At 43.2% G+C, this 18083-nt stretch overlaps 1 protein-coding gene across 3 annotated transcripts in view; it reads right to left on the reverse strand.

The window, feature by feature from the left end:
• The window catches only part of NUP93 (nucleoporin 93), a 104164-nt gene that overhangs the window by 10188 nt on the left and 75893 nt on the right, over positions 1–18083 (reverse strand). For all 3 annotated transcript variants that reach the window (XM_061173125.1, XM_061173126.1, XM_061173127.1), the window contains 7 exons: positions 12041–12115; positions 9285–9374; positions 7643–7782; positions 3747–3879; positions 2158–2315; positions 908–1073; positions 544–637 (listed from right to left, as the gene is read on the reverse strand). In XM_061173125.1, coding sequence (XP_061029108.1) covers positions 544–637; positions 908–1073; positions 2158–2315; positions 3747–3879; positions 7643–7782; positions 9285–9374; positions 12041–12115 — 856 coding nt within the window. The remainder of the gene's footprint in view (positions 1–543; positions 638–907; positions 1074–2157; positions 2316–3746; positions 3880–7642; positions 7783–9284; positions 9375–12040; positions 12116–18083) is intronic.

Raw genomic sequence — 18083 nt, forward strand, 5'->3', positions numbered from 1 at the left:
CTTAAAACGGAATACAAAAGGGGCTGTTTCTCTCCTTTATCCTGATAAAAGTCACTCAATAAGGACAGGAATGATTTCAAAGCTTCGGTTTACTCAGATTCACAGATATCTGCATTCAACACCGCGGACCACTAGTTGGAAGCTCCTTTTCTTCCCCAAATTTTTAAACAGTGAGAGAAAGAAAAAAAGAAAAGCTATTTCTCCCTTGTTTGTACTCAGATATAGTCACTGCGAGGTCTCTGAGGAAGCAGTAGCCAAGTCCTCTTATGTCTCTCCCTGAGCCAGTGTCTGCCAGAGCAGTTCAAAGAACTAGTGGAAAGAGTTTACTGTCAACGACCATGTACGTCACATACTCTGTTTACGGCCACGTGCGTGGCCTCTACCAAAATTTGAACTCATTGTTTTGTTGTGTTGTGTTTTGAAGATCCAGAGGGTTCTGAAGGAGAGACAGAGTTCAGAGATGAAGGATTTTCCCAGAAAAAAGCTAAGCAGTGACCTTAGGTGGACAAGAGAGGGAAGGTAGTTATGTTCAGGGTATCTTACCGTAGTCTTCCAACAACTGTTTCTGGAACTGAGAGAGAGTAAGCCTGTCTTGTGGGGAGCTGGTGCCGTCGTCATCGAAACACACCTGGTTCAACTAAACCCCCAAGAGAAATACAGGCATTGGTACAAGCTACTTCCTGAGCCGGGTGGGGACTTGTAGCCGGTTAGCAGCCATGCTCGAGGCTACGCTAATGGCTGTGTTACTGGTTGCGAATATTACACAATAAAAAATGGGCCAGGAGACAGGAAATCCACTAGTCCAGTCACCTTATTGGCATTATACATTAAGCAGTAACATCTGTGTGCAGTGTGTGAGCAGGGGGAAGGGGAGAATGCCCTACTGGGCAAGGGAAGCAGCGCCTGCCTTCAGCCACAGGTAGTCCTCAGTTTTGTCGGCCACCTCGCTCTGGTTGTCGGTGACGTCACATCTGCCAATGATACAGTACACAGCCCGTTTGTAGGGGTCCGTGTTGTTCCTGAGGGCCCTGCGGTAATGCAGTCGGAGCTTGTTCTCCGTAGCTGGGGACAATCTAGAGACACAAGGGAACACACAGACACGTATGCTAAAGATCCTCACGGGCATCTGAAAGCACCCAGGTCCCAACCACACAGCAGAGTCACGAAGCCTTCCTTCACGGAGGGTAACACTGTCCCACCCATACCCACAGGCACCATCACTTTAACCAGACTTGCAGCTACCAGCACCGGCGTCTCCGCCCACTGGCTTCCTCAAGCAGTGGCTGTCAGAGGCACGTGGGAAGGTCTGGGGAACTAATCCTCCACCCACCTCCCCGGCAGCCCTCAAGCAGTGATGGGCAAGAGTGAGTCAGTCCCTTAAGTGCCTTAGTCCCGCTCTGGCTTCTCCACTCCCTTATCCCTGTGAGATCACCTCCCAAATAAACTCCGTGCACTCAAACCCTTGCCTCAGGGTCTGCATCTGGGGGAACCCTAAAACACTGTCCCTACTTTACACTAACATGAGCCAGACAGGGCTTATGGTTTAAGACAATCTCTGGACATGGCATTATTGACACTGCCAAAAAAGTAACCCTGGTTTTCCACATGTATAACTGGGTAACCACCCTTATTTCTTCTACATACATGTATGTATATTTAAACTGGGTTCGAATATGAACTTAAGTCCTATTACATTAACAAAAACCAGAGAAAAACGAATGCTTAGCAGTTCCTTAATGCAAGAGAACTAAAAAAAAAACAAAAAACAAAAAACTTAACTGAATTAATTCAATGATTATATCTCAAGTTTGCTAACTTCTAACTCTGGTCTTTGAGTATGAAGTGTATATTGTCATTTGGGTCAACCAGAAAAGCACTAAGTGTGAACAAGTGAAGTGTAATACAACAAAGTTTCATTTAATAGAGCATCCTTGATGTGCCTGGGACTTTGTAAGTGTACACATGGTGTCAGAATGGGGCTCTTTTAATGTTTTCAACTGTTATTCTACACAGTTCTACTTGCTTTCTAAACTTCATTTTTCTCCCAAGCAGAAACCTATTTGGAGCCATGCACAAGGAAAAGAGAGCAACGCCAGTGGGGGCCACCCTGCTGATTCCACGTGGCTTCTTCTGGATGCACCATCTCATTCACCGTACCTTCTGTCCTTGCTGTTCATGTACTCCTGGAACCAAGTTTTAAACTCTCCCAGCTGGTGCTGGGCTCGGTTGACCACCTGTGAAGCGGCAAGCAGGTCTCCACAGCGCAGGCAGTAATAAATTAACGCCCACACAGGATGGCCTTCCACCTCTCCATCCTAAAAGAGGAAAGGTTTAACTGACGACTTTCGATGTGCTGGCCCTCAGCTAAGCCCTCTTCTTGTATTAAGTCACTTAATCTCACAACTCCACTAGGCAGGGACCATGAATGGCCTCCTCCTCTCTGTTTTACAAACCAGGAACCTGAGGCATGGGGATGTTAAATAATTTTTCCAAGGTACCCTGGTAAGCGGCAGTCTGGCTCGAGAGCCTTTCCTCTACAGCACTGTGTGCACAGGATTCAAAGACAGCCAGTGGGTTCTCCGTGGAACCCCAGTACCCACAGCAATCAGGTGACATGTTCTTCTGTGATCATTTACAGACGTGCACTCAGGCTAAGGACGTTCACTGACCAATAAGAGACTATCATCATATTTGAGTTTATAAAGTGTTAACCATTAATGATTAGCTAAATGGATTCTGGCACTTCCATTCATCTGTTAGTTGTTCATTCACTTAGTGAGTATCTTTGTTTTGGACACCGTGCTACGTTATGCACTGGGGAATCTAAGCAAGCAGCTCTGTTCCCACTCTCCCAGCACTAGAGCTTCTCTCTCCTAAAAGTGGCTTTGTCATCACCTGTGCAGCAGCCCTGTGGTTTCTCCTCTCTCTGCTTCTCCCCAACTCCTCCAGAAAAGTGGACCTCAGACTTCCTTTCTTGGCCCCTCCACCGTTCCCTCGGCAGGACTCTTTCTTAAGCCCAGATCTGATCGTGTCACTTCCTCACTTAAACCCCTCTGAGCAATTTACATCCTAAGTGCTTAGCCTGGTGCTCAAGGCCGTCACCAGCTGGCCCCAAGCTGTTCCAGCCCTACCACACACCCGATACGCCAGATACTCTTTCCTGCCTCCACGCATTTGTTCACGCTCCTCCCTCCTCCTGGAATACCCTTTTCCCAGACCCCTGGCTGGCAAGCCCCTACTCCTCAAGCACAAGTGTGGGCCTCACCTCCTGTATGAAGCCAGGAGCCTGCATCCCACCACCCTTGGTACACAGTTTCGGTTCAGCACTTTGCACAGAGTCTGTATCTGACTGTAACTAGACTGTGAGCTGAGAAGAAAGGCACGTTCTAGGACCCATATCTAACTCTGTTCTTCCAGCTGTTTGAGCCGACAATCTCAGAAGTCAGCCCTGACTCTGCCACATCCAAGTTCTTTCACAGTCCTATTGGGTCTACTTTCAAAACATGTCCAGAACCCAATGACATCATCCCCCCGCACCCTCCTCCACCCTAAGCTGAGCGACCACCATTATCACCTGGACTCCTGCACCACCAGTGTCCCAAGGTCTCCTAGCTTCTCTCCCCGCCCCCTCTGGTCTCTTCTCCATATAGTAGTTCCCACACATAACCTCATTTAAACTGAAAACGCCTATCCGAGAGAGACTGCTCTGGGAAAGTAACTGACCACATAGAGAAAGATGCCAATACCTGAAGTCCAGGCAAGGGAGCCGGAAGTTTAATGTTCAGGAAACTTCGAACCAACTGGTAAGTCCCAGGCACCCCGCCCAGCTGGGCCTGATGCAAGTTGCCAAAGACAGTCACAAGGGTGTAATTCTTGTAACTGGAAAAAATTTAAAGGCAAAAAAAGGGAGGTTGAAAACACATATTACACGTATCTATGTCCATACCCACAACATTAGACTGTGAACTCCACAGGGAAGGGCCTGGATTTCAACCTAACATAGAAGAGGAAACAGTGCATGCTTAATGAAGCAAACTACATTATTTATTCATTGGGCAGTGGACCACTGTGAAGATTTCTCATCACTGCGGATACTCAAAAGAATCCCTGGAGCAACATAATAGTGGACTTCAAATGCATTAAGGGCTAATGTGCAGAATAATAATTGCTCCAGCTCACAGCCTAATGCTCTAGTGGGATCTTTTCAAATTTTTCATTTTGAAAAATTTTAAACCTACAAAAAATGAATAGTCCAAAGAATGCTCATATACCCTTTACTTAGATTCACCAATTGTTAATATTTGTATGCATGTTTTTTTCTCTCTCTATATATGTAGATATACACACATACACAAATACTTTTTTTCTGAACCATTTGAAAATGTTATAGAAATATAGAAATCAGGGGCTACCTCATCTGTAAATACTTCACCATGTATCTCCTAGTTAGGACATTCTCCTACCTAACCTCAATACTATCATGACACTACGAAATTTAACATTAATGTACTGTTATTATCTAAAATATAACACATATTCAAATTTCTTAATAACATCCTTTATAGTTTTTTTTTTTTTTTTAAATCCAGGATCCAGTCAAGGGAATGCATGAAATTTAGCTGTCATACCACTTCCATTTCCCTTAATCTAGGGTAATTCTAACACCTTTTATATAAAGACACTGACCTTTTAAAAAGAATCCAGGCTACTAGCTACCTGGTAAAATGTCCTACAAGCTGAATAGTTTCTCATGACTTGATTCAGGGTCAACTTTTTTGCCAAGAACCCTACCTACACAGCTGATGCTGGTACTGCCACAATGAGGCAGGTAATACCATTTTGCCCTTCTTGGTAACATTTAATTTGATCACTTGGTTAAAGGTGTTGTCCACCAGATTTCACCACTGTAAAAGCACCTCCTTTCCCCTTTGTAATTAATAAGTACTCTATGGGGTAATACTTGGACGTCATGTGAATAACCTGTTCACCAATAATCTTTCACCCAATAGTTTCCACTGGTGGTCCTTGCTGAACCCATTGTCACATTGGTGGTTGCAAATGATTTTCTATCATTTCCTGTTTATTTATTTGCTAGCAGGCTTCTTAAAATCCTTTACAGTGTTTTAAAATTGCTTTTATATTAAGATTAAATGGTTCAAGTTATAGATACCCAAACATGGGGTTAATACACTGAAGAACTTTCTAAATATGTTTCCTGTCCAAAACAAAACAGACTGCCTCAAAAAGTCAGGTGCTCCATATGTTCAACCACATAATAATATTAGTATTATACCACATTAAGTATAATAACCAACTGAGAGAGACAGGGTGAGAGTGAGTGAGAGAGAGAAAGAGAGAGACACACACAGAGAAAAACACCTAACTGTCAATTACAGAAAACAGACTCAATGGAAATTGATGTAGTCATAAAAAATGATACTGACAAAAAATTTTAAAAGTAAACTATATAAAACCATATATTGTACACATTTGGATTATAAGCTGTGTAAAATATACATATCAAACAAAATATTCATATGTCCAAAAAGGCAGCGGGGGTGGTGTGGGTGTAAGGAAATACAACAAGGTGCCAGGGGCCTCTGGGAGGGGAGAGGGGACCGCTCCCTTTTTCAGGTCCTCTTTTTGGCATCTTCCAAAATTTCTATAACAGTCATGTAGTATTTTCATAATGAAAAATGAACACAATTCAATTTAGCAAATGTAATGAGTTCGCCATCACTGGAAGTATTTAAAAGCAGAGGTTGGAAAAAAGATTACAGAAGAGTCCTGTAGCAACCAGGACAAACAGATGCCCACTATGGTCTCTTCAAACTTGAATGAAGACAACTCACATGCTGGAAAGGGCCTCAGAGCCTAAATTCCTTGAGAGCTAAGAAATGTGTACCTTGCATCAAATTTGGAATGTGGCAGGAAACAGACCAACGCTATATTTTCTCAACATTTTCAGCCTTATACCCCAAAAATAATTTGGGACCAGGTCTACTTTGCCACCTGGTGTATTACATCACTTGAAATACTGTATGTACGTTACACTGTCAGTGGATTAGCAACAGAAAAAATATTTTTTTTAGTGAGTACAATTATCTGAAATATTCCCTTTATCAAAAAGGACAACAAATCTTAAAAAGGATGCCATCAGAGAGTGATGCTACTAGAGTGAAAAAGAAAATAAGCATACAATAGTTGTGCACAGGAAACTCCCAAATAGCTCCAAGTGCTGCTAAAGGAATTAATGGAACAACATAATTCCAAAAAAACTAAACGAAAAGAATAATAAAAGAAATGGGATAGCTTACATATATAAAACCAAAAATTGCAGCCTGGTACCACTGGTGAAGTCAAGCGCCAACGTTAAGGATGAGGTTTATTGAAGAAAAGCAGTCATGAGCAGTCATATACGTACACACATTAAAAAATAAAATCCTAATGTTTTTTATATGCTGTAAGAACTTCTGACTCATATTTTGCTGATTTGTAGCAAATAAATACCACTATATACATTAGGTTCTTTATGGCTGAAGACTTAGAAACTTACATTACAAAAATTTAGTGAAAGCCTGATATAATACTTTATGAACTCTTTGTGCCCTGTGCCAGAAGCAATAAAAAACCAATAATAAATCTGGAGTTCCAGATTTTTCTTAACAAAAGAATGGAGGCTAGTGAGTTTAATATGTCTGATGGTGTTCATCTCATGTAGCTAGTATATAATTAATTTAGTATTTGGTATAAAAACCTGTTCTCTCTCTGCTGTACCAGGTCTGAATTACCTTGACTTCCTAATGAAGTATTATTTTGTTGACAGAGGGTGACCACACTACAAGGCCATTGGCAGCTACATGGGCTCAGCAGCAAAGAACTGCAATTGAGCAAGTGTATTCAGCTTGGCTTTCTCTTCTCGAGCCAACAGAGAGAGGCCCAGCACCCTGTCTCTGAAATAAAGAGGGTCTGTTGCACGCTCATGACAACCCCTGCTGGCCAATTCAGAACAAGGAGTGTCCACAGGGAGTGGATGAATGGCACGGGCCCTACCAACGAGGGGGACAACAGTTAGGGCACAAGGGCACAGCCACAAACCCCTTGGTGACCAACTCCAATTAGTGAGGAGATGGCAAAAAAAACCCAGGCACAAATCAGAGGCATTAGCAGCCGGGAAGGACCTGGACTCACAAGGATTAACCAAGTAGAGCCAGAAGGAAAACAAAGGATCAAGGGGTCTTCCTAAGGTTTGAAGGTGGTACCGCTGGGTGGGAAAATTAAAATGCCTAGAGAAAACCAAGAGCCTAAGCAGTAATGGCTGAACCACAGGAGGGACAAGGATCCTGACCCAAGGCATCGTGCCCTAATAACCGTGACTCTGTGCTGAGGGACAGAGAGTGGACAAAGAGAAAAAGAAAAGCCTAACAGTGCTCAGTGCTCCCACTCAAAATGATTTTACATTGGTGCATATATAGTGCTGGTAGAGAAGTGTTTCTGAAAACAGCGTAACACCTCTCAGACTTGCTCAGCCTTGTTTAAATGATACCAGCTACAGAGCACTTAGCTTGAGGACTACTTGAAACCCAAGAACGGCTGCCTTCGGGGGATTTTAAAGCCAGTCTCTGTGCTGCCGTTGCCTTACCTCTGCTCGAGGTATCCCAAGGCCTGCCTGACAAACTCCATGCGCACTTCCACGCTGTTGCGGCTCTTCAGGGCATCAGTCGCCGGTGTCAACAACACGTCTGTCATTTGTTTTACCATGGTCCACATGTCAGAGATGTTCTGCACATAAATGAGACTGCATGTGACAATGCTGTGGGGCCAGGGAAATTGCCTGGTTCTTCCCGGCAATCTGACTCAAAGGCAGGCGGGACATGGAGGGGGAAGAGGTTAACGTCCTGTCTGAGGCCCTCAGGCTCAAGCCCAGTACAGAAGACGCACCTCTTCCCGGCCAGCTGCCAGGCTCCCGTCTTCCCTGCGAGCAGCCCCCGTCCCGAGCTGCTTTTCAGATCAATTACTATTCCAGGTCTGACATAACCACCTACATAATTAAGACCACATAAAACGAACAAGAACACTGAATCTCAGTGGGTTATCCCTTAAGAGAGAGTGAATACATTTATAATCATCCAAAGCTCTAGGAGTTTAAACTCAAGTAGCTGCATTTCAGTCCTTACAAGGTCATTGGAGTTTAAGGCTTAAAATAAGAGTTTAACCTAAATAATACAGGTTTTGTCCTCCCAGAGGCTCTCCAGGGGCCACTGCTCTTACCCCACCGTGTGAGTGGCACAGCCTCCTTTTCTCCTGCCTATTCACTCCCTTCAAAAGACGCCTTCCTGTGGCCTCCTAGGAAAGGCACTGGTGATCTCTCCTGTGTGTTACCACCACACAGCTGGACTCCCTCTTCCCAGAATCCTCCTGGCTGTAAACCTCTCCTAAAAATGTGTTCCCTGAACCTTTGCAAAACATAAAGTTAAGAATCCTTGGAAGACAGTAGCGATTAGAGAAAAAGCAGGTTTACACCTTTTCCAAAGGAAAAGAGAAAATCCTGTTTTTACTGTTTCTCTCAAAAATTAAAAACTGTAGAAAATCCACCCTAAATGTGACCCTTTTTAGGTGGTCAGATGGTAGATAAATTCTTATTTTCTTTAGATTGGTTTGTATTGCCTTATATTTACCATTAAAAAAAAAATAAAGCATTTTTGAAGGAAAAAAAAGTGTGTATGAGTGCTTGCTTCCGTTATAGCCTTTCCTCCTTTCTCCCTTCCTCCTGGCCACCTACCAATCTATCCATCTCCTTTTTAATTTTTTTCCCCCAGCGGGAGAAAATTGGCCAAGGATAAGAACTGAGGGACAGGAATAAAGATGGGGAGTCAGAGAGGAACAGAACCAGTGGCTTTTAAAGACCCCACCTGAGTCAAGTTCAAGGGGCTCACTGGTGTGAAAACCGCATCACCTTTACAATTCACATCTCGTGAAAGAGCCTGTTAGTCTGTCTAAGGAGGGAAACTGGCAGGGAGGAGCTGGAGCCTGACAGGACTTCAAAGCAAACACAGCTTTGCTGGGCCTTTTGGAGATGCATAAAGATACATATATTTATATATATAGGATCATCATCAAAAAACCATCCCAAAGTTATTTAAAGTAAAACTCTGAAGAACAGTTAACATCTTCTTCCATGGCATAGAGTTTCTCTTCAGCACATTTCTGCCAAGTCAGCAAGCTGCTAATCCCACTGGAACACCAGACCCCACATGTCTCCTCAGGTCAGCTCTGGGCGCTACCTTATCATCCAGCTCTGTGACGGAAGCACAGAGGTCCACAAGGTTAGGCTGCAGGTGTCCGTTGACAATCTTCTCATTATAGATATAAATCTGAAAGGAAAAGCAAAGTAAATAGCACAAATTCTATTTTCACCTTTTCTTTTTAGAACCCCTTGAAGCAGTTCTGAAACCAGCTTCTGCCCAATGGTCAGAAGCTTTCCTTCCTCAGAGTGGCTGAGCTATCCACACTGCCTGGAGGGCAAGGCCTCCGGCCAGCTTCCCAGTTCTGTGCCTGAGCTTCAGACAGCAGCATCGACACCCACCAAAGCTAGTCGCTAGCCCAGCCTTCCTAACATCTGAGGAGTGGGAGCAGGGTGGTCCCGGGGGTGGGGGGGGGAGTCCCATGGGCAGTTCTGCGTTGCTCTGCCCAGCAGACCATCAGTCCCAGAGAGCAAGGACCAAAGTGGAAGATGGGACAGTGGAAGGTCTCCTGCTGCTGCTCCTAGGAACCCAGGGAAACATTTGGTAATCTTTCTGGCAAAAGGACTGAATGGCCCCAGGCCCAGGGCTTGTGGACTTAGTAAGGACTGTCAGGTTGCAGCCCTCCACGTGTTTTAGAAGAGCAGTTGCTGCCCATCTGCAGTACCCGTTTCTCCGGGAAAGAATCCCAGCTCCTTAGTAAAATTTTCTCAAGAAAAAGGAACTATGTGACGTTCAACGAATGGAAAAGCCAATATTACTTTGGATTTTATTTAAAAAAACCCAACATAACGATGGTAAAAACTAGTAAGTTCTACTCTTTGCCTCTGAAGTCCTTGCTCTACCGAGGACTGAACAAGGTAGTGATGTTAGACAAGTCAGGACCCTGTCGAACCTTACCTCCCTCTACTCTAAATGGGGGAGAGTATCATGCAGCCTCCACGAGTGTTATAAAGATTAAATGAAATGGGGAGCCATTTATGAGGAGCCTTCCCTGGGGTACTGTGTTCAACATGGGATATAAAGATTCGCTCTCCACTGGAGGGGATAGCCATGTAAACAGATACGTGACACTCCAGTGTCCTGAGTGCTAGTAAACCTTAGTTTTATCAAGTTTTAGTCTTCGCAGACACAGAAGATACATGGTTTCTCTCCTCAAAAGCTTGTAATTTCATTAGGCCTGAATTCTGACGGTGCCTGTGGCAATGGAAGTCAGTCACATAATGAAAGTGAAATTTAAAAAAATGTAGATGTAGTGTGGGAGAAAGAGAGAGATCTAAAAACTGGAGAAAAAAATAAATGAAGGCCCAGTAGTAAAACATGAGGGAGTTGGAAGGAGGGGGACTTATGTGAGGGAAGCTGATGTGGCTGGTTTCAGATGCCTAGAGTTAGAACTGGCAGTGGTACGCTGAAGGAGAGAGGCTTAAAAAGAGCATTTAGAACATTTTTCTCAACAAGGGGTACAAGAAGGATCTCCGATAATACCATCAGCTCACCAAATAATTCAGTTAAGGCACCCCTCTGTTAAAGGCACAGGGTCTAGCAGTTTCTCCCCTCCCCCTGTTCACCTCTATAGCCACCATGTGTTTTTGTCTCCACCTACCCCACCCCACCCCACCCCACCCCAGCCCAGCCCAGGTTGGACGGAAGAAAGGAATTGGGTGATGCTGAGGGCCACAGTGGCACCAATCATGGGAGGGCTTTCCTGGTGGTGCAGTGGTTAAGAATCCACCTGCCAGTGCAGGGGACATGGGTTTGATCCCTGGCCCGGGAAGATCCCACATGCCGTGGAGCAACTAAGCCCATGCCCCACAACTACTGAGCCTGCGCTCTAGAGCCTGTGCTCTGCAACAACAGAAGCCACGACAATGAGAAGCCCGCGCACCGCAAGAAGAGTAGCCCCTGCTTGCCTCAACTAGAGAAAGCCATGTGCAGCAATGAAGACACAACACAGCCAAAATAAAAAAATAAAAAACAAATGAATAAATAAATTTATAAAGAAAAAAAAGAATCACGGGAGTTGGTCACGACAGAACAGATGTTCCTTGGTCACTGCTGGTGCAGGACAATTTAAAGGGGATGGAAGCCCACCACCCTCAATTCAAGAAACAAGACTATTTTCCCTTCTTGATACTTTGTGCAGCAAAGCGGCAAATTAGAATAAAATACACAGGTGGCCAGCACTGCTTTATTCAAAAAGTCAATTCCAGGTATGTACTGTCCTAAGGGCAGTTTCAGTCAACAGAGTCCCTGAGCTTTACCACAAAGTGTCTCAATCCATACTCAAACTATTGCATGGTCACGATATACCACAAGAACCACAACCCCCCAAATATCATAAGCTTCTCCAGGACAGTAATATCAGGTAATGGTGAGTACACTATGCTTACCAAGGCAGAAAAGCATTTAGAAAATTTCTCTCTACAACAGAGTGAAGAAGCATTTCTGATAATACCATTCGTCGACCAGGTGATCAGTTAATACAGAACTCCATTTGCTCAGCAGTGCAGTTACTCAAAGCTCTACCGTACATGGGCTGTTGCCAAATGCAAAATGAGATGCCTTGGTCAGTGTGTGAGGCAGATTTCAATTTCCCTAAATCAAACCTGAGTCATTCTATTACCCAATTTGATAGACTTCTCCAGGGACCCAGATGGTAAAATATTAACGTGTCCTCTGAACGAAAACCCAACCTGTCTTCAGGGTTGGACTTTCACATGAAGTCTGTGTTCTCCTTTGCTTCCCAGCGGGCTCACAGGGATGTTCCTGGATTCGATCTTCCTTGGGAACACACTCACCTGCCGGGCATAGGCCATCTCGATGCTGTCCAGAGAGCTTCGACCAGGGGGTCCCGCATCACTGATGTAACTTGGCTGTAGATAAATACACATTCAGAATTGGTTCAGAACAGCATTCAGTCATGTAAAGAAAAAAAAAAACCATAAACATATGTTTGTCTTTAACAAAGCTGTTTCTGTTTCCTACTCAGACTTCCTCAAAACGATGATTTTAGGGGCTTCAATAGAAGGCAACTCTCTATGACCATGATCACATGAGAAGGGAGCAGGCATGGGACTCAACTCAAAAATAACAGGAGGTTGGAGAAGCTGTAAGGATATCTCAGTAACTGTTTCTGGAAAGGCACCTCTTTGTAACATTCGGTTTCAATCTCCCAGTCCACCTCATCTTCCCCCTCCATGTCTTTACACCAGTGAGGCTGTGGTGTACGTGGGTCTCCTGTTTCCATCACTCATATCAGACAGCTGAGGAAATGGAGTTTATAGGGTCACAATACCAGGATTCAGACATTTCCTATCTAGAGTCCACACTAAGACAACAGCTACTGATGAACTTTATGCATCTGAAGATATGAAGCCAGTCTAAGTTGGGCATTCATTCATTCAGCAAACATCTGCTAAGTGCCTGCCTGCCACATGCACAGTGTGTACACATCCATCCCCACAGGGATGACAAGACAGCCCACAGAGCTGTTCCCAAAGAGCTTACCATCTGATGGGGAGAGTTAGACACCAACATACGGAAAAACTTATTAGTCTTTTTTAAGAAAGACTAAAGTTTAATTTTTAGCTAAGTTTATTCCCTACTGTAAAAAAATATGGATCAAAATCAGGTATGTTCCAATTAGGTATATTAGGCATATTCTTAAATTTCCAATATTAGTTTGTACTGTACTGTAGCAAAGATCAAATTCTTCAAGCTTCTCTCATTAAAAAAAAAAAAAAAAAAAAAAAAATCAATGCTCTATTCTCTAAAATCTAAAACAAAGCAGTTTAAAGTAGGTTTCCTAGGAGACACATGGCAGATAGCAGCAAAACTTCCTAGCACCACCAAAGCTGGTAAAAGGGATACCAGCATGAGCATGCACTGGGGCAGGACAGGGAATAGGAAGAAGCAGGAAGCAGAAAGGTGGGTTGTAAACCCTCAGGTTCTGGAATGAACACTGGACTGTCAGGACACCTGGGTTCCAGGAGGACTGCTCCACTCCCTTGCTTTGGGGTCTGGGCAAAGCACATATCCTTGGAGCCTCAGGTTCCCCTTGGTTGATGAAGGGGCTGTCCTAGACAATCTCGAGAGGTCCTCCCCAGCTCTGATTTTCTGCAATCATTGGTATTAAAAGAGCTTTAAACAGTTTACTGTTCAAAATATCGAATTTGATCTCACTACAGTACAGTAAAAACCAATGTATTGGAAATTTAAGAATATAACTAATATACCTAGTAGAATACACCTAATTTTGATCCATACTTGTTTACAGTAGGGAATAAGCTTAGCTAAAGGTTAACTTTAGTCTTTCTAAAAAACGGACTAATAAACTTTTCCATATGTTGGCATCTAACTCTCTCCATCAAATGGTAAGCTTGGAAGATGCTGCTGCTTGGCTGACCCAATGACCATGTCACATCCCTACCTCTCACTTCTACTCGCTGCCACTTCCCACTCTGGCATATGGAGTTAAATATATCCAATGGTGTGCTGGTAAATGTTTAACAACTGGCTTGGGAAAGGGGACTTGATTTCTGGTGTAAATATTCCCACCATGGCAGAAATCAAGCTATTCCAAGTAGTATCAACTAGACGGCAAATTTCCTGAAACTCTAACAATAGGTCCTCATGAGCTGACCCCTACACACTACCCTTTCCCAGCCTCTACTGCAGCTAGGAGTGGCCATGCACCCTGGTTCTAGCCAACCGGATGAAAGCACAAGCCTGGTAGTACATTCTGGCTTAGTGCAGCTTCTGCTTTTCCTGATAAAGGGAGAAAAAAAAGCCTGGCATGGCCTTTCAGCTTTCTCCCCTGAATGCAAACAGGCTGTCTAGAGCTGCAGCAATCAGCTTGTGAGCCCGAAGTAAGTGGCCGTGCTAAAAATGGTGGCATACAGAGACAAGGAGGTGTCTCTGATGGCACTGCAGAGCTACTGAATTAAGGCCCACAATCTCCACACCTGCAGACTTGTTAGGTGAGAAAAATAAATCGCTATTCAACCTACAGAAACTCAAGTTTTCTGTTACTCACAGCTGAAAGCATTCCTATTTGAAATGTTTGAAAACCATCAGGTTATAGTAACAATAGCCACACTTACTGAGCAACTACCATATGCCAAGCACTGTCTTAATTTCTGTGTTTAACTCCACAACCCTATGAGATACACACTTTTATTATAACAATTTTACAGATGAAGACACAAAAGCGCACAGAAAGCACCTTGCCAGAGGTCACTCCAATAGGAAGTAGTGGAGCCGTGGCTTGTGCCCACAGCCTGGGGCCACACTGCCAGGCGGGGCAGCCCGGGGCAACTGTCCAAGGATGGCCATTGAAGAACAAGAGAGAGTAGCAGTTAGAAATCCTGGCTCCACTACTCACTAGCTACGTGATCTTGATTGAGTATATTGCTTCTTTTGAGCCTGGGTTTCTTTAGCTGTAACACAGGGGCAGCAATGGTATCTACCTCATAGATTTGCAAAATAACCTTAAATGGGAAGAAAACAGTACTTACTTCACACGGAGTAAGTAGGAATAAGTAGAAAGAGCTCACTGTCCAACATTTGACCAGTAAATGCTAGCTGTTACCACTTTTTAAATAAAAAATAAACCATAATGAACACGGGACTAAATCAGATGTTGAACAGTGGATAGATATGGACACTACGGAAACATAACCTAAGATATTTTCTTTGTGCTGGCTGGAAATTCTCATCTCACTCCTCTACAATGAAAACACATTCCTTGTAGGAAAAGAATCCCCCACCAGCTCATTTTCTATTTCTGGACTAATTCTGAGTGTTCCCAGTAACACTGCATTTGAGGACTGTTCTATAATGTGGCCATCTTTCTGGAACAGAGCTCTCTGAAAGTTGATGATCCCCGAGTCTTTTGAAAGAACAGAGCACTAAGCCTGTTAATTCCAGTAACCTAACTGGGGGGGATAAACGGGGAGGAGAGGGGGAATGGCACTAAACACTTCTTCAAGGACACAGTTGTTTCAGCTAAATATACATAAACAGCCTTGAGAAATATTTTCCAGTACTACTAAAAACCTAACTTTAAAAAGTAGTTGGTTTTTTGGCCTTCAAATTTCCATTTAAATTAATTTTGCCTAATGCCCTTGTTTTCAAACGTACCTTTCCTTCATTTGCCCTCGGCTGAGCCTGTATTTCACCACACACGAAGTCAGTTATCCATCAACAGGATGTGTACATGCACATTCCTGAGCAGAGGAACCAGCAAACATTCAATGGAATCTCAAAGCCAGGAGCTGCTAGAGGGCTGGGAAAGGAGACGCCGGTATGCTGTGTGGGAATAACGTTCCAAACTCTTCAGGCTTTCTCTGTACTGGGGCCTGATCGGAGCACAGTGGGGATAACAGGAGCACAGAATCAGAGACCAGAAAGGCAGGGAAGATGGGTGGGCAGGGCCAGAGAGAACAACAAGGGGCTCACCCAGGAGTCTGGAGATAATGTGGAGAAACAGCAGTCTCTGGGAGCACAGAGAGGAGAAGGGTCTTCTCAGTGTACCTGGTGTTCCCCAAACAGCCATTTTTAAGAGAACATTCCTGAACAGGCAGGATGTGGGTGGAGAGTGGCAGGAGGGAACTGCAAGCTTTTATTAAGCAACTACTTTTGTACATAACATATCCAGGGATGAATAAATCTCTTTTCCCAAGGAGAACACATTCTAGGTGGGGAAAAAGGAATGCAGCACTCACTTCTAGCAAAACAAGTACAGAGTAAAAAGAAAATGTGATGATACTACCGAAGGAAGAGAGTTTTTAATTTCCAAGTGGAATGTTTTGGCTTTATGTAAGCAAAACAGAACCAAAGTAATTAATGTACAATAGTTGGCTACAGTATCTGTACATAGAAGCCCAGTACTACCAGAAAAAACACCGAGGCACCAGAAGACCCAGGTTCTAAATGCAACCCAACTGTGTGACCTTGGGTAATGACATCTAACTTTTCTGGAGCATCATTCTCCATGGATAAAACGGGAAGAATACTTGGGTCATTTATACAATGAAATCTATTACAGCCACTAAAAAATGACAGACACCTACATGTACTAACCTAGAAAAAGCTCCAAAATAAGTTAAAAAAAATCAAAACATAATGCTAAGTAGTAGCATTTATTATATAAAATGGTGCCATTTATGGAGTAAATTGATAATAAACTGATCAGATGGACATATATGTATAAATGTGCACATAAATACCTGAGACGGAATTGGAAGGACAGAATGTCAGAGGTTATGTTTGGGTTGGGGGTAGAGGAGAGCAGCTGAATTTTCACAATCTCTATCTCTACCATTAGAACACTGTGCAAGAAGAAGGTGTTCATGTGATATATCCTGATGTCAAAATGAAGGGCCCTTTGAGTTGGGTTCTTTAAACTTCTTTTTGAAAGAGCAGCTGAGCACTTTCTATACTTGAAATCCTACTCAAATTCCAATACATGAAACAAATTAGGAAACTACCAGGGAGCCATAAAATACAGCTTGGAATCATCTAGTCTGGGGTTTTCAAACTCATACTGTCAGTCTATATTTTTACTGTATTCCATCAAATCTAATACACCATCAACTGTAAGGCATCATGTTATTTATGTACCATTAGGAAAGAAAAATGCTGACAAACTATGACACACCACTGAATTTAAGGCGTATCTTGATTTCAGAGATGTTAAAATATAGAAAAGATGTGTAACTGGGAATTGGTGAAATATGGTATTGAGTCAGTGATCAAAATTAGAGACTACATTCAACACACACTGTTCACACATCACATCATTATCTGTAATGATTAAGCTACAACTTAGCTTCTCTACTGAGCCTATTGCTTGCTAGGCTGAGCCATTTTCCAGACAATACATTAAAGCACCATCCACTGACTATGTCTAATATCAATACAGCCACGACACACTGAGGCTAGATAAAAATTTACTTTTAAATGTTGCCTAAGATATATCAAGGATTCTCAGTGATGCTCAAAGCCCGTAGTGTCATGCAAGGAGCGCAGACTGGGGGTGTTCTTCCCCACAGGCCAGACGCGAGGACTAGGGCATGGGAGTTCTTAGCCAGGGGTCTCTTTCTTGCTTCAAAGCACATTTTTATTCAGACTACAACCTGGAAAGTTATTAACAATCTTTCGATTCCTTTCTTTAAAAATTATACCTTTTTCTTCAATGATATCCTAAGGAAATTAACTTCCCAAATTGAATTTATGCTACTGAAGCATCATTTCCCGTATTAAAACTTGCCAGTAATAGACATTACTAATGTGTTGTTGCTCTTCTGTTATTGGAAGGCTTGGGGGAAAAATGTTTTAGGAACCACCATCTCCCAGTTCATTTTTGCTTAAAAATAAAAGCCTCAAGCCTCTCTTTATATTAAATTAGCTAAATTTGGACATTTTCCTTCAAATATAAGGTCAGCTCAAAATGACTGGAAGCCTCTTTCCTAGCTAATGATTCTCTGGATTCCAACAACCTTATTCTTGACGATAAAGTGCCCAGGAAAGAATGGTTTAGATGGCAAGTCATACTTTAATTATTTCTTCTACTTATGTCCTGAGATTTTTTTTCACTCCTAGTGACTTTATAAGTCAAGGGACACATAAAAAGGGAAAGATCCATATTAAAATGATAAAAATGAACTTAATAGTGTGTAGCTTACCAAATACCAGCCACCACCATAAACAGTGCTGCGATGTGCTGAGCGTGCACTCTATACCAGCTCTGGGCCAGGCGCCTTACACACGTTCTACGTTCCTTCCAACGGTTCTTCAAGAGAGGCCTTTTACAATGAGGATGAGAACAGGGAGGCTCCC

Source organism: Eubalaena glacialis, chromosome 18 (assembly GCF_028564815.1).
Source record: "Eubalaena glacialis isolate mEubGla1 chromosome 18, mEubGla1.1.hap2.+ XY, whole genome shotgun sequence".
Lineage (NCBI taxonomy): Eukaryota > Metazoa > Chordata > Mammalia > Artiodactyla > Balaenidae > Eubalaena > Eubalaena glacialis.